Raw genomic sequence first — 12624 nt, 5'->3', positions numbered from 1 at the left:
TGGTTTAGACATTAATGGCTGTGTGTTGAGTTATTTTTAGGGGACAGCAAATTTACACTGTTATACAAGCTGTACTCTCACTAATTTACATTGTAGCAAAGTGTCATTTCTTTAGTGTTGTCACATGAAAAGATATTGTGCTGCCCCAACGGGGCATAGAATTTATATAGATTGTTCCCTAACCATTTTCTATGGACTTTTATATTTAGTTCACATGCTGCCATCTAGTGACCTTTTGTGGTAATGCACTTGTTTTCTCATTTTCCCTTTCCTGATGTTATGACACACTTCCTTTGTATGTAATGCTCCACCCTGCTTCCTATTATTGTACTTCCTGTGTCATGGATGCAGCTACAAGCCACATGTAGCAGGGCACATGTATTCTGCATTGTAAGCTACAGACAATATCATCTTTTGACCGCATAAATACTACAACCTATTCATCTGTTTGTATCCTGTCATCTGCTGTAACCCGATCTTCAGAATAAAAACATCTTGTGGATGGAATCGGTATTTGGTGAGTTCAAACTAGCTGATGAGGATTGTCCTCAGTGATTATATCTTATACAGGCCAGGCATAGAGGTCTCACAAGGGATAGTTGCTTCACAACAATCAGAGTCAGAAGATGTATATAATTCCCACAGCCTGCTGTGTATATGTGTGTGCCTGATCTGCAATCAAGCTCAGTGCCATCAGCCATCTTGTGAAGCACATGGTTGCACGAGTTTACTGCAGCTCATGTGAATGTTAAAAACTTTCTCTACATTGAACTGTTACCCCACCTGTCTAAGCTGCCATTCTTCTTCTTAAAGAGACAGTACCATTTCTTGCAAAAACTTGAAAGATGTCTAGACAAGACTCTGAGCGCCCTTTTGTGGCTGAACCAACGCAGATTCATCATGCCTCTGAACCCGCAGATGTACAGGGAGCAGATTTTGCAGATATTGCCGAACAGAGTGTAAGACCCAAACATACAATAAAACCTACACAGAAACTCAGAGAAAACTATGAAACCACTAGAGATGAGTTCTCCAGCAATCTGTCAGACTTATGTGACAGAACTTCACACTGTTTTCCAGTTTTGTCACACTTTAATGATTGACCAGCTGAACTAAGAGACTTTATAGATCGCTTATCTGCAGCGTACGAACGCTACCAGCGGCTGTTTGCAAAATACACAGCTTTCTTGCAGGACTGTAATATGGAGGACTCCTCAGCAGAACTGACCAGGGCTGATACACTAAACCAACAAAGGGATCTCTTAGTGCAAAAAGCCCAGTGTAAGGCAGAGCTCTGCATTGATTAACTGCAGGAAACCAGATCCACATCAACCAAGCACACTACACGTTCTTCTAGATCCTCTCGCTCCAGAAGTTCAACATTAAGTGATAAGATAATAGAGGCCCGCACTGATGCGGAATCAAAAAAAGTGCAAAGCTCCTTTACCAGAAAGGAAGCAGAAATAGAAACAAAAATGAAAGCTCAACAAGAAAAGGCAAAGATGAAAGCTCAACAAGCAGAGGCAGATTCCTAATGAAAGATTCTGCAAATGGAAAGGGAGGAAGCAGCTGCCTTAGCAAGGCTGAGAGTCCTCAAGCGAAGGGAGGGGGGAAAGTGCTAACTCAGACTGGTCCATCCCGGTGGAACTGCAAGACCCAGTTGAACGCACCATTGAATATGTACTAAAGCATAATGTTTGCAATGATACAGAGTTATCTCCTGTACGTCTTACTAACAACACTGTTCTGACTCTCAACACAGAGACCTCTCAGCTCCAAATGCCTAAGCCTCTTCAATTCTACAACACAAGTGCATCTATGCAGCAGACCGCATCACCTCTTGCTGACAACAAGGTGACTTCCAGTGACAAGCCACAGCCAGCACAAGCCTTAGGTACTACACCACAGTTAAACGTTCTTGCAACATCATTTCGTCCTGGTAAACCTCACCCTACTTCACCAGAGAACTTTCACACCCGAAGGGTTCCACAAGTTACTTTGGCACCGAAGAGTATGAGATCAGACTTTAATGACTTCGCCAGATATGTGGTACGCCGTGAGCTCATTAACACTACCCTCTCAAGGTTTGACGACTGTCTGGAGAGCTACAGGGCATGGAGATCAACCTTCAAAGCTGCCATTACTGATCTCAACCTTACTACCAAGGAGGAACTTGATTTGCTCATAAAATGGCTGGGGTCAGAATCTGCAGATCGTGTTAAAAGACTGAGAACAGTGCATGTTGAGCACCCAGATGCAGGTCTTGTTGCTGCATGGGCAAGACTTGAGCAAGCCAATGGTAGCTCTGAAGCCATAGAAAGCGCTCTATTCAAGAGACTGAAAAACTTCCCGAAAATAGTCTTTGTTCCCTATCGCAAGCTGCAAGATCTGAGTGATCTTCTCATGGAGCTGGAGTTGGCAAAGACAGACCCACGTCTACCTGGATTAAGTTTCGTGGACACTGCTCATAGTGTCAATCCAGTGGTGTCTAAACTGCCATACGGCCTGCAAGAGAAATGGGCACAACAGGGCTCAAGGTACAAAAGAAACTATAACGTACCTTTTCCTCCATTTGCATATTTTTGCAGGTTCATCAGTGATGAAGCCTGGACGAGAAACGATCCCAGCTTCAGCTTCATTGAACCCAACTTGTCTGCTTCATCATCATCATCATCATCATCATCATCATCATCATCATCATCAAGGTATGATAACATAACAGCTAAATGTAGAGACTTTAATAGAGCAATATCTGTTAAAAGGACAGACATCTCACCACCCGTATCCTCTCCTGCTCACCAGAGCAATTCGGGTGACAGAGATAAAGACCCTAATCGTCAGTGCCATATTAACAAGAAGCCTCACCCCCTAAAGAAATGTGGGCTTAGGGAAAAGACAACAGCTCAGGGAGATTCTTCAGAAACTTGGAATATGCTACAGGTGCTGTGCTTGTTATGGACATTTTGCTAAAGACTGTAAAGTTGTCATCAAGTGCACAGAATGCAGTAGCCACAGACATGTTACAGCTATTCACAGCAGCCTCTTACCTCCAGCCCTGTTTCAAGTCATGGCGGGGAGCAACAAGGTCATGCTCCAGCCACAGCTATTGTTTCTTCTTCATGCACAGAAGTCTGTGGAGAAGGCTTAGATCACAAATGCTGTGCTAAGATATGCCTAGTCAAGATATACCCAAAAGGGTCAACCTCAGGAAGCTATTAGGATGTATGCCATAATAGATGAACGGAGCATCTATGCTCTAGGCCTGGTTAAGCCTAAATTCTTTGAGACCTTTGGTATAGAGGGACACGCATCACCGTATACTCTCATAACCTGTTCTGATCCTGAAGAGACCTTCGGTAGAAGGTCCGATGAGTTCATGCTCTCTCATATCAATAAGGGATAGGGCATACCCCTACCAACATCAGTCGAGTGTGACCAGATACCAGACAAAAGGGAAGAAATTCCTACTCCAGAAGCTGCATATCACCATCCTCACCTGAGGCACCTTGTTGATGAAATTTCTGCAATGGACATGAATGCCGAAATCTTGATCTTGCTAGGAAGAGACATTCTCAGAGTACACAAACTATGCAAGCAGTGCAATGGATTTGATTTGATGTCCCTTACGCACAAAAACTTGATCTAGGCTGGGTAATCGTGGGCGACGTATGTTTGGATAGAATGCATATGTCATCCGAGATCCACTCCTTCAAAACTTACATGTTAGGAAACGGACATGCATCCTACTTCAAACAGTGCCCTCACCATTACGAAGTAAAAGAGAAGCCTCTTGACATCATCCAAGTACCTGATGTCACTCCTAACCTTTGTGATGACAACCTAGATACCACAGTGTTTTGTACTACAAGCGATGACAACAAAATAGCCTTGTCAGTCGAAGACAGAGAGTTCATCAAAATAATGGACAAATAGTTCTTCCAGGATGAGTTGCACCATTACCTGTTCGTGCTGCAAGGGTTAAACTCCCAACCAATCGTGAACAGGCTCTATCCAGATTCAACTCACTTCAGTGAACACTAAAGAACAGGCCTGAAATGAAGGACCATTTCATCGCCTTTATGAAAAGGATCTTTGATAATGATCACGCCGAACCAACTCCACTACCAATAGACAAGCTTTCAAAGTGGGAGTCCTGCAAACAATCTCTACATGCCTTAGATGGATTCCATATACAATGCTGCTACACTTCTGCCTCCCTTGCCACAAGTCAGAGGAAAGAGCTTCACATCTTCTCAGATGCATCTACTGAGGCCATAGCAGCTGTCGCTTACCTCAAGGTAAGAGATTCTTCTAATTATGCCCACACAGGGTTTCTGTTTGGGAAAGCTGGGTTAGCACCTAAGCCTGAACACACGTTTCCCAGGCTTGAACTTTGTGGGACTGTGCTATCTGTAGAAATAGCAGATTTCATATTGCGTGAGCTAGACATTCTGATGACGTCAGATTCTACACAGACAACAAGGTTGTTCTGGGCTACATATACAACCAGACCAAATGTTTCTATGTCAGCAACCGTGTAGAGAGAATCAGAAAATCATTTAAACCTGAATAATGGCATTATATTCCATCTGAAATTAACCCTGCAGATCATGCCACCAGGCTAGTGTTTGCAAGTGTCTTTGCAAATTCTTCTTGGTTAACAGGGCCTGAATTCCTGCTGGATCATCCAGAAGAAACCAAAGCTGATGTCTTCAGTCTTCTAGAACCTGACAAAGATCCAGAGATCCCAACTATCCTTACCCCAGCTACTCTTCTTACTCAGAAGCTTGGGTCTGTTCCCGTTCCACCTGGAAACTTTAAAGCAGGAAATCTGTGCTATGACCAGTTGAAGTTGAGTACAGCACCTCGCCAACTGCTTCTGGAATCGTTGGAAGATGGAGTATCTTTCTACTCTGCAAGGACGCAGGAAATGGCAACGGCTGAACCCTAACATACAAGTTGGAGATCTCGTTCGGCTTAAGGACCAGCAAGCTGAAAGAATTGAATGGCCCATGGGACTTATTGTAAAGAGCATTCCTAGTGATGACGGTAAGGTACGTAAAGTGGAGGTGAAGGTTTCAAGACAAGCGACTGTAAAAACTTTCATCAGACCTATTACGGAACTTATTCCGCCCTTTCCCCTTGGAGAATGAACTTGTTTGCCTACGCTGCTGGATCCTACCTGTGACTTCAAGAAGAAAGCGTCTTGAACTTTAGTTGACATAACCTGAAGCCTTGAATTAAGAGTTATTGTTCTTACATTATATGCATGTTCTTTTTATGTCTTTCAGGTCTTTAAGACCTCTAGTAAATGACACTGTTTGTTATTTGCAGTTGCATAACTACCGTTCTGATGTATATAGTGACGTTTAACATGCCAGATGGGAAGTGTGCTGCCCCAACGAGACATAGAATTTATATAGATTGTTCCCTAACCATTTTCTATGTACTTTTATATTTAGTTCACATGCTGCCATCTAGTGACCTTTTGTGGTAATGCACTTGTTTTCTCATTTTCCCTTTCCTGATGTTGTGACACACTTCCTTTGTATGTAACGCTCCACCCTTCTTCTTATTATTGTACTTCCTGTGTCATGGATGCAGCTACAAGCCACATGTAGCAGGGCACATGTATTCTGCATTGAAAGCTACAGACAATATAATCTTTTGACCGCATAAATACGACAACCTATTCATCTGTTTGTATCCTGTCATCTGCTGTAACCTGATCTTCAGAATAAAAACATCTTGTGGATGGAATCGGTATTTGGTGAGTTCAAACTATCTGATGAGGCTTGTCCTCAGTGATTATATCTTATACAGGCCAGGCATAGAGATCTCACAAGGGATAGTCGCTTCACAACAATTGGAGTCGGAATAGATATAATAAAATATTTACAAAAATGTGAGGGGTGTACTCAATTTTGTGAGATACTGTATGTAAAAAGCAGTGTTTTTTTTGCTAGAAAATGACTTAGAACCCCCAAACATTAGATATTATTTTTTTGCAGAGACCCTAGAGAATAAAATGGCCATTGTTGCAATTTTTTATGTCACACGTTATTTGTGCAGCGCTTGCACAATTTTTTGGGAAAAAATACACTTTCATGAATAAAAAAAGAACAAAACACAATATAAAACCCGGCTTTTGGGATAAAATATGAAAGATGATGTTACGCTGAATAAATAGATACCAAACATGTCATGCTTTAAAATTGCGCACGCTTGTGGAATGGCGGCAAACAGTACTTAAAAATCTCTATAGGCGATGCTTTAAAAATGTATACTTGTTACCAGAGTTACAGAGGAGATTAGTGCTAGAATTATTGCTCTTACTCTGACGTTCATGGTGATACCTCACGTGTGGTTTGAACAGCGTTTACATATGTGGCCGAGACCTGCGTATGTAAAGCATTAGTTCAAATTAAAAAAATGATATAAGGGGTTATTTACAAAAGGCAAATCCACTTTGCACTACAAGTGCACTGCGAGTGCACTTGGAAGCGGAGTCGCTGTAAATCTGAGGGTAGATCTGAAATGAGGGGAAGCTCTGCTGATTTTATCATCCAATCATGTGCAAGCTAAAATGCTGTTTTTTTATTTTCCTTGCCTTTCCCCCTCGGATTTACAGCGACTGCAGTGCAAAGTGGATTTTCCTTTCGTAAATAACCCCCACGTTTTTTTTTTATTCTTTAAAAAGACCTTGTTTACATTGGGCAGGAACCGGAAGTGATGTCATGACGTCTGCTGCTCGGACCACTTTTATTGGTTAGAGAATTGCAGGCTGAAAAAAAACAAAAATAACCCCGTTATTCCACTGCTTTCATTTTCTGGCTCGGTTGGCAAGCAGTTAAATACCACCAAACGAAAGCTCTATTAGTCTCAAAATTATAAAAAATGAATTTGGGTACAGTGTTGCATGATCACGCAATTGTCATTCAAAATGTGGCAGCGCTGAAAGCTGAACATTTGTCCTGGGCAGGAAGGGGATGAAAGTGCCCGGTATTGAAGTGGTTAATCATACACCTGACTCTAATTCTACAAAATCTCTGACCTTCTGCAAGTGCAAAAATTGATGCTGGTCTGAAGCCAAAGGGTAGTCACACCAAATTATTAATTTGATTTAGATTTTTCTTCTGTTCGCTCACCTTGCATTTTGTAAATTGATAAAAATAAAGAATTAAAATATATATTTTTGAAAGCATTCTTCTAATGCCGCGTACACACGACCGGACTTTACAACATACTTTGCCCGGCGGACTTTTCGACGGACTTTCCAAATGAACTGACTAGCCGACACACGATCAACCAAAGTCCGACGGATTCGTATGTGATGACGTAGGACCGGACTAAAACAAGGAAGTTCATAGCCAGTAGCCAATAGCTGCCCTAGCGTCGTTTTTTGTCCGTCGGACTAGCATACAGACGAGCGGACTTTTCGACCGGACTCGAGTCCGTCGGATAGGTTTGAAACATGTTTCAAATCTAAGTCCGTCAAACTTTTGAGAAAACAAAGTCCGCTGGAGCCCACACACGATCGAATTGTCCGACGAAATCCGGTACACCGGACCAAGTATGCCGTAAAGTCCGATCGTGTGTACGCGGCATTAGGCCCATTTCACACATGCGCGCCATTTGTCAGTTTTTCATCCATCTGTTGACAGATGAACAATGGATATCAATGCTTCTTTGTGGGAAAAACAGATGTAAATGGATGATTCATTTACATTCGTTTACGGATCAAAGCCCTATTTTTCTTCTGTTTTTAAAAAAATGAATTGGATGAAAGACTGATGTAAATGGACAAGCGGTCTTTTTTTTGCATGAAAAAATGGCTCCGTGACTCCAGTGGTTAAGGACTCTAGCTGGAGGATGTTAAAAACTGATGTAAAAACAGATGAAAAACAGGTGACAAACTATTGTAAATGTCATCCATTTTTTCTTTGAAAAAACATGACTGAACTGATGAAATGAATGGTCCGCATGTGGGAAAGGCGCCTTACTTTACAGCATTTCTTCACACCTACGGAAAACGTTTGCACAGTACTTTATGTCTAACACACTGATACAAAACAGGCTGATGTGAACTAATTCTGTTGAAAACTTTTTTTTTTCTTCTTATGTTTATACATTCTTATAATGCATAATGTGTATATGAGCTCAGAGGGAGCTGATGCTTTTAATGCAATGCAGAATTTACCTACTAAACATACTAATATGAAAAAAAACAACTGGAAACCAGAAAGTCAGCACACTTTTGATTTACCGGAAACACTCTTGTTGCTTAGTAAAGGGAATTCTTACTTTTTTACAGTCCAAGGGATCAGTCCAAGCTATTCTGAGATTGCCTGAGAGCTGCTCTGAGGAATCCTGAGGACGCTGAGCTGCTTTGCTTTTCATAGCACACAGCAACTCCAGCCTATGAAACTAAGTAATAATAACACTGTGCTAAAACATTGCACAAAAAAAGTTTACTCTCCAACTATTAAAGCTGCCAAGTGTTGCTCTTTAAAGTGGCTGTAAAGGCTTATTTTTTTTTTTTTTTTTTTTACCTTTAATGCATTCCATGCATTAAGGTAAAAAAAAAAAACATCCTTGGTCAGCTCCCCCAGCCCCCCAACATATATATATGTGTGCCAGAGAGCAGCTTTTCTTTCTTTTTTTTTCTCTCTCTCTTGGTGGCAGTGGGAGCCATTGCCTCTTGCTACTGTCAATCAAATACTATGAGGAGGGGATGGGACCGAGCCACGCTGAATGTGTCAATAGACATCCACAGACCGGCTCCGGATTGAGCACACATGTCTGCCCCCAAAGCAAGCGCTTTGCTATGAGGGCGGACAGAGAAAAGGAGGAGCTGAGAGCATTGGTGGGTGGGGGCAAGAAAAGGGGGTTCGGGCCACACTGTGCAAAACCACTGAGCAGGTAAGTATGACATGTCTATTTAAAAAATATATATAACTTTTAAATCACTTTATGCACCTCCACATTTGCACTGGTTCTGCACGCCTTTTTAACACTTTCATGAGGGGGCTCCACTGTCCATGGTGGGTTTTTTTTTTTTTTTTTTTTTTTATGTCTTATTCTGGAAATTGCATCAGGAGGTCTTGGAAAATGCAAAACCTATTGCAACCTATCCCAAAATTCTCAGGTGGACATAAAAAGTGTCCACCTGTACTGTAAAGCTATCTTCAGAAGCCTGCCAGACTCCATATTAATTTTTACAGCATATGTCCTTGTACTACTGATGCTTGCATGCTTTTTCAAGATATACTATAACTTCATTATTTTTAAGACAGCAGTTTCTTTTTTCAACATTTTGAGCACATATCTGCATTTTGCTAAATGGCTATGAAATCAAATGTGGTGAAAAATGTAGGACTTCGCTATCCTATAAGATTTTGCAGGTCTGGGTTTTCAGTCCATGTAACTGAGCTGGCTTCATCTTTTAAAGGAAATGTGTAGCGATTCTGTCCATACGTTATTTTTCTACCTATTTACTATGCTGAGGACTATTTATTACAGTAAGTGAAATTAAATCCTAGCAATACCTATTCTAACCCCCCCCCCTTTCCTTATGTATCCTGCCTACTTCCTGTAAATAAAGATCTGTATGCTTATGCCTTTTTAAGTCTGGTCATGTGTTCCTGCAGCCCCGATCGTCAATGGCTAAGCCATGGGAGCCTATGAGTGATGTCATGGCTCCTTGAATTTCCAGCCATTGTCGAGCGCTCCATGACACAAGGGAGTTGGAGCTGCAGGATCACATGACCAGACTGATAAAAGGTAAGTACATAGATCTTTTTTTTTTTTTACAGGCAGGATAGAGAGGAGGAGGGGAGAGGGAACATTTTTAAGAAAAGATAGTGTTAAGCTTTAATTTCACTTTAAATATGTTTAGTAATGTAAATATGACATTTTTATAGTTTGCATTTTTCTTTTAAAACAGCAGGTGGAGCTTTAGATTCTTTTTCACATTTTCTTGCCTTTCTGTCTGCTTCTAATAAGAAAAGCCGGTTTAGAGATCTTAGGGGGGGCTAAGTTTGAAGTTTCTTTTGCAGAATGTTTTTTGAATGTTTAAGCAGAGTAACAACCCCATTAACAACATAGAGAGGATTAAATTAAGCAAATAAACCGGGTGAAATCATACAGTTGTGCAATTGTACTATTACAGCTGCAAAGCGAAGATAATGAAATATAATGTAGTACATGGTCAGAACAAAGACACTTTTTTACGTTCAAGTGTAGCATAAATCTAGAGATCGTCATACGTTAATTGTCATTATGAAAAATACAACAATGTATCACACACCTGGTGCTGGAAGCATGGTTAGAGTGCTTCCCTTGCAGCTAAGTTCCAGACTCTCCTGAAGCTGGAACAGGAGGAGTCAGGCTCAAAGAAGCACTGGTCGCCTGCTGAAACTACTTGCAGAAATGTTCTGACTGGAGTGTGGTCAGACAAGACATCCAGGTATTCAGATGAGACACCAGGATAGTGTCTGCAGACAGGTGGCTCCTTGGCGAAGTAGCATGACTCAGGAAGAGCAGAAGTCAGAAGAGAAGCCAGTTCAAAGTCTGCTTTGAAGTTAGGGGAGGACATTTTCTAGGCTCTTGGTTTTGGTAAATAAAGTTTAATTTTTACGTAGGTTTGTAAGAATCCGTGTTCAAGTGAGATTGTATACCTGTACCCAAAGGCGGCTCGCTATTGAGCTTGTCCTCCAAATGTGGGTGACTGTACCTTTTATAACTGCAGCTGTGAACAGTAGTTTTGTTCAGATACAGTAAATGGACCCTAAAAACAGAAAAAAATGTATTTGCTCTTTAAATAACCCATATTGCTCTGGGAATTTTTTTCTTACATATACAGTATATGCAACTACCGTAATTTAAAATTAACCCAATACCATTCGTTTCCTTTCAACTTCTGATAAATTGCTAGATTGAGCCACTGGGATTGAACAACAGCTTTGTTTTCTGTCAATATAGGCAGGCCAGAATGTGTATTCGTTAATGATTCTTTCCACAAAAGAGCATCTATTTCGATATGTTATAGTGCTGTACCAGAAATTTAGACATTGTTAAAAATGTTTTTCTTCAACAGATGGCTGGATAGTGTCTAAATGAAAATTACTTGTTGGAACCTTTATTTGGATCCTGGACTGAGAAAATGCCTGCAAGTGAGACTTTTCACAGTTTTATTTCACTTTTCTTTTTAATGTACTTCTCAAGATTGATTTTGTGTTGCTTATTTGTTGCTTGCTTCTGTTTTTTATCCACAGCTCAACAATTTTACATGCAATTTTACACTTTTGCTAGTTTCCTGTGAAAATAGCCAGAAACCCAATGTGGCTAATACAAATTACAATCTGCATATAACCTCTTTGATGTTTTATATATATCTTGTCTCCCATTGCCTTCTGGTTCTTGGTATTAAATGTTGAATAATCCAATAACTGAGGTGTAAAGTTAAACTGTATGTCAAAATATTTAGGTTTTTACTACTACCTGGGCCTTTGTTAGGCTTCATGCACACCCTGCCTACATTTACAGCGAGTGTAGGAAAACTCAAAACAAGGCAAAATCAAGCATTTTCTCTTAGTGAAAATGTTCCTATCCTGAACGTGATTCCTTTGCGTTCAGGAGAGAGAGGTTGTACCTCACTTGCCTAACCACAGCAGCTCCTAAACTCTGCTAAAAGCTTATGTGTACATTGACACATAGGCTTTTATGACTTTAGGAACTTGTATTTAGGAGTTGCAAGTGTACATAAAGCCTTATCTACATTTCTTGTCCTGCTGACAGCCATTTCACCTAAAAGAAAGTGAGGGAATATATACAACAGAATTTCTAACCTTCCTCTGCTCTATTAAAGAAAAACATTTATCTTAATTGTACAGTACAGGACACATGCTGGGTATTCATAGACACAGGGTTATAGGCTGCTAACTTCAGGTGATTGAACACTGGTAAAAGCTTTGCTCCCCCTGGGCATACACCTATAACCCCACCCTACTCTGTGAGTCCACTGTTTTTTTTTTTTGCTATTGTCCTTGGCGATGGACCCGTTCTCCATTTTTGGAGATGTTTACTATGCCTAAACCAAGTTAGTTGTCTTTTTTTTTTTTTTTTTTTTTCTTTTCTTTTTTATGGATTCTTCAGTTGATTCTTCACTGGCTTCTACTATAACAGTAGAAGTAGTGCATACAGATAGGTGTAACCTCGGTAATACCTTGGGGACATTATCTGGACCCCACACTGTGAGGACTGTCTGTAATGTTGTTCAGGAACTGAATCCTGCTTGGTTGCTCACCTTGAACTGAGTGCAGCAAATGTATTTTGTGCAAGGTATTGTACAGACCCTGAAGATCCCTCTGGTGGTATGCCCACCATGACGGATCAAACCTGGACACATATAGGGATCAACGACATGGAAAGGTAAGACAGGTTCTGTCCCCCACATTGTCGTTAGATTGAAGAGGGAGTTTCAAGCAGTATGCTTTTTAAGGTTGAAAATATCATTGTTTCTGTCTGCAAAAGCCTTGGCATAGTGCAGGTTGACTCTCTTCCATCTTGCCATGCCCATTTAGGCACAAAGAGACCTAATGAAAAACAATCCCTATTCATATA

General features: G+C 40.8%; 1 protein-coding gene across 3 annotated transcripts in view; it reads left to right on the top strand.

Annotated features, from left to right (window-relative positions):
• Positions 1-12624, top strand: part of AHI1 (Abelson helper integration site 1) — a 458771-nt gene that overhangs the window by 24643 nt on the left and 421504 nt on the right. For all 3 annotated transcript variants that reach the window (XM_073627325.1, XM_073627324.1, XM_073627326.1), the window contains exon 2: positions 11099-11174. In XM_073627325.1, the coding sequence (XP_073483426.1) occupies positions 11165-11174 (10 nt within the window). In that variant the 5' untranslated portion in view covers positions 11099-11164. The remainder of the gene's footprint in view (positions 1-11098; positions 11175-12624) is intronic.

Source organism: Aquarana catesbeiana, linkage group LG04 (genome assembly GCF_042186555.1).
Source record: "Aquarana catesbeiana isolate 2022-GZ linkage group LG04, ASM4218655v1, whole genome shotgun sequence".
NCBI lineage: Eukaryota > Metazoa > Chordata > Amphibia > Anura > Ranidae > Aquarana > Aquarana catesbeiana.
The sequence above is the reverse complement of the archived record's forward strand: the minus strand, read 5'-3'. Positions and strand labels throughout refer to the sequence as shown.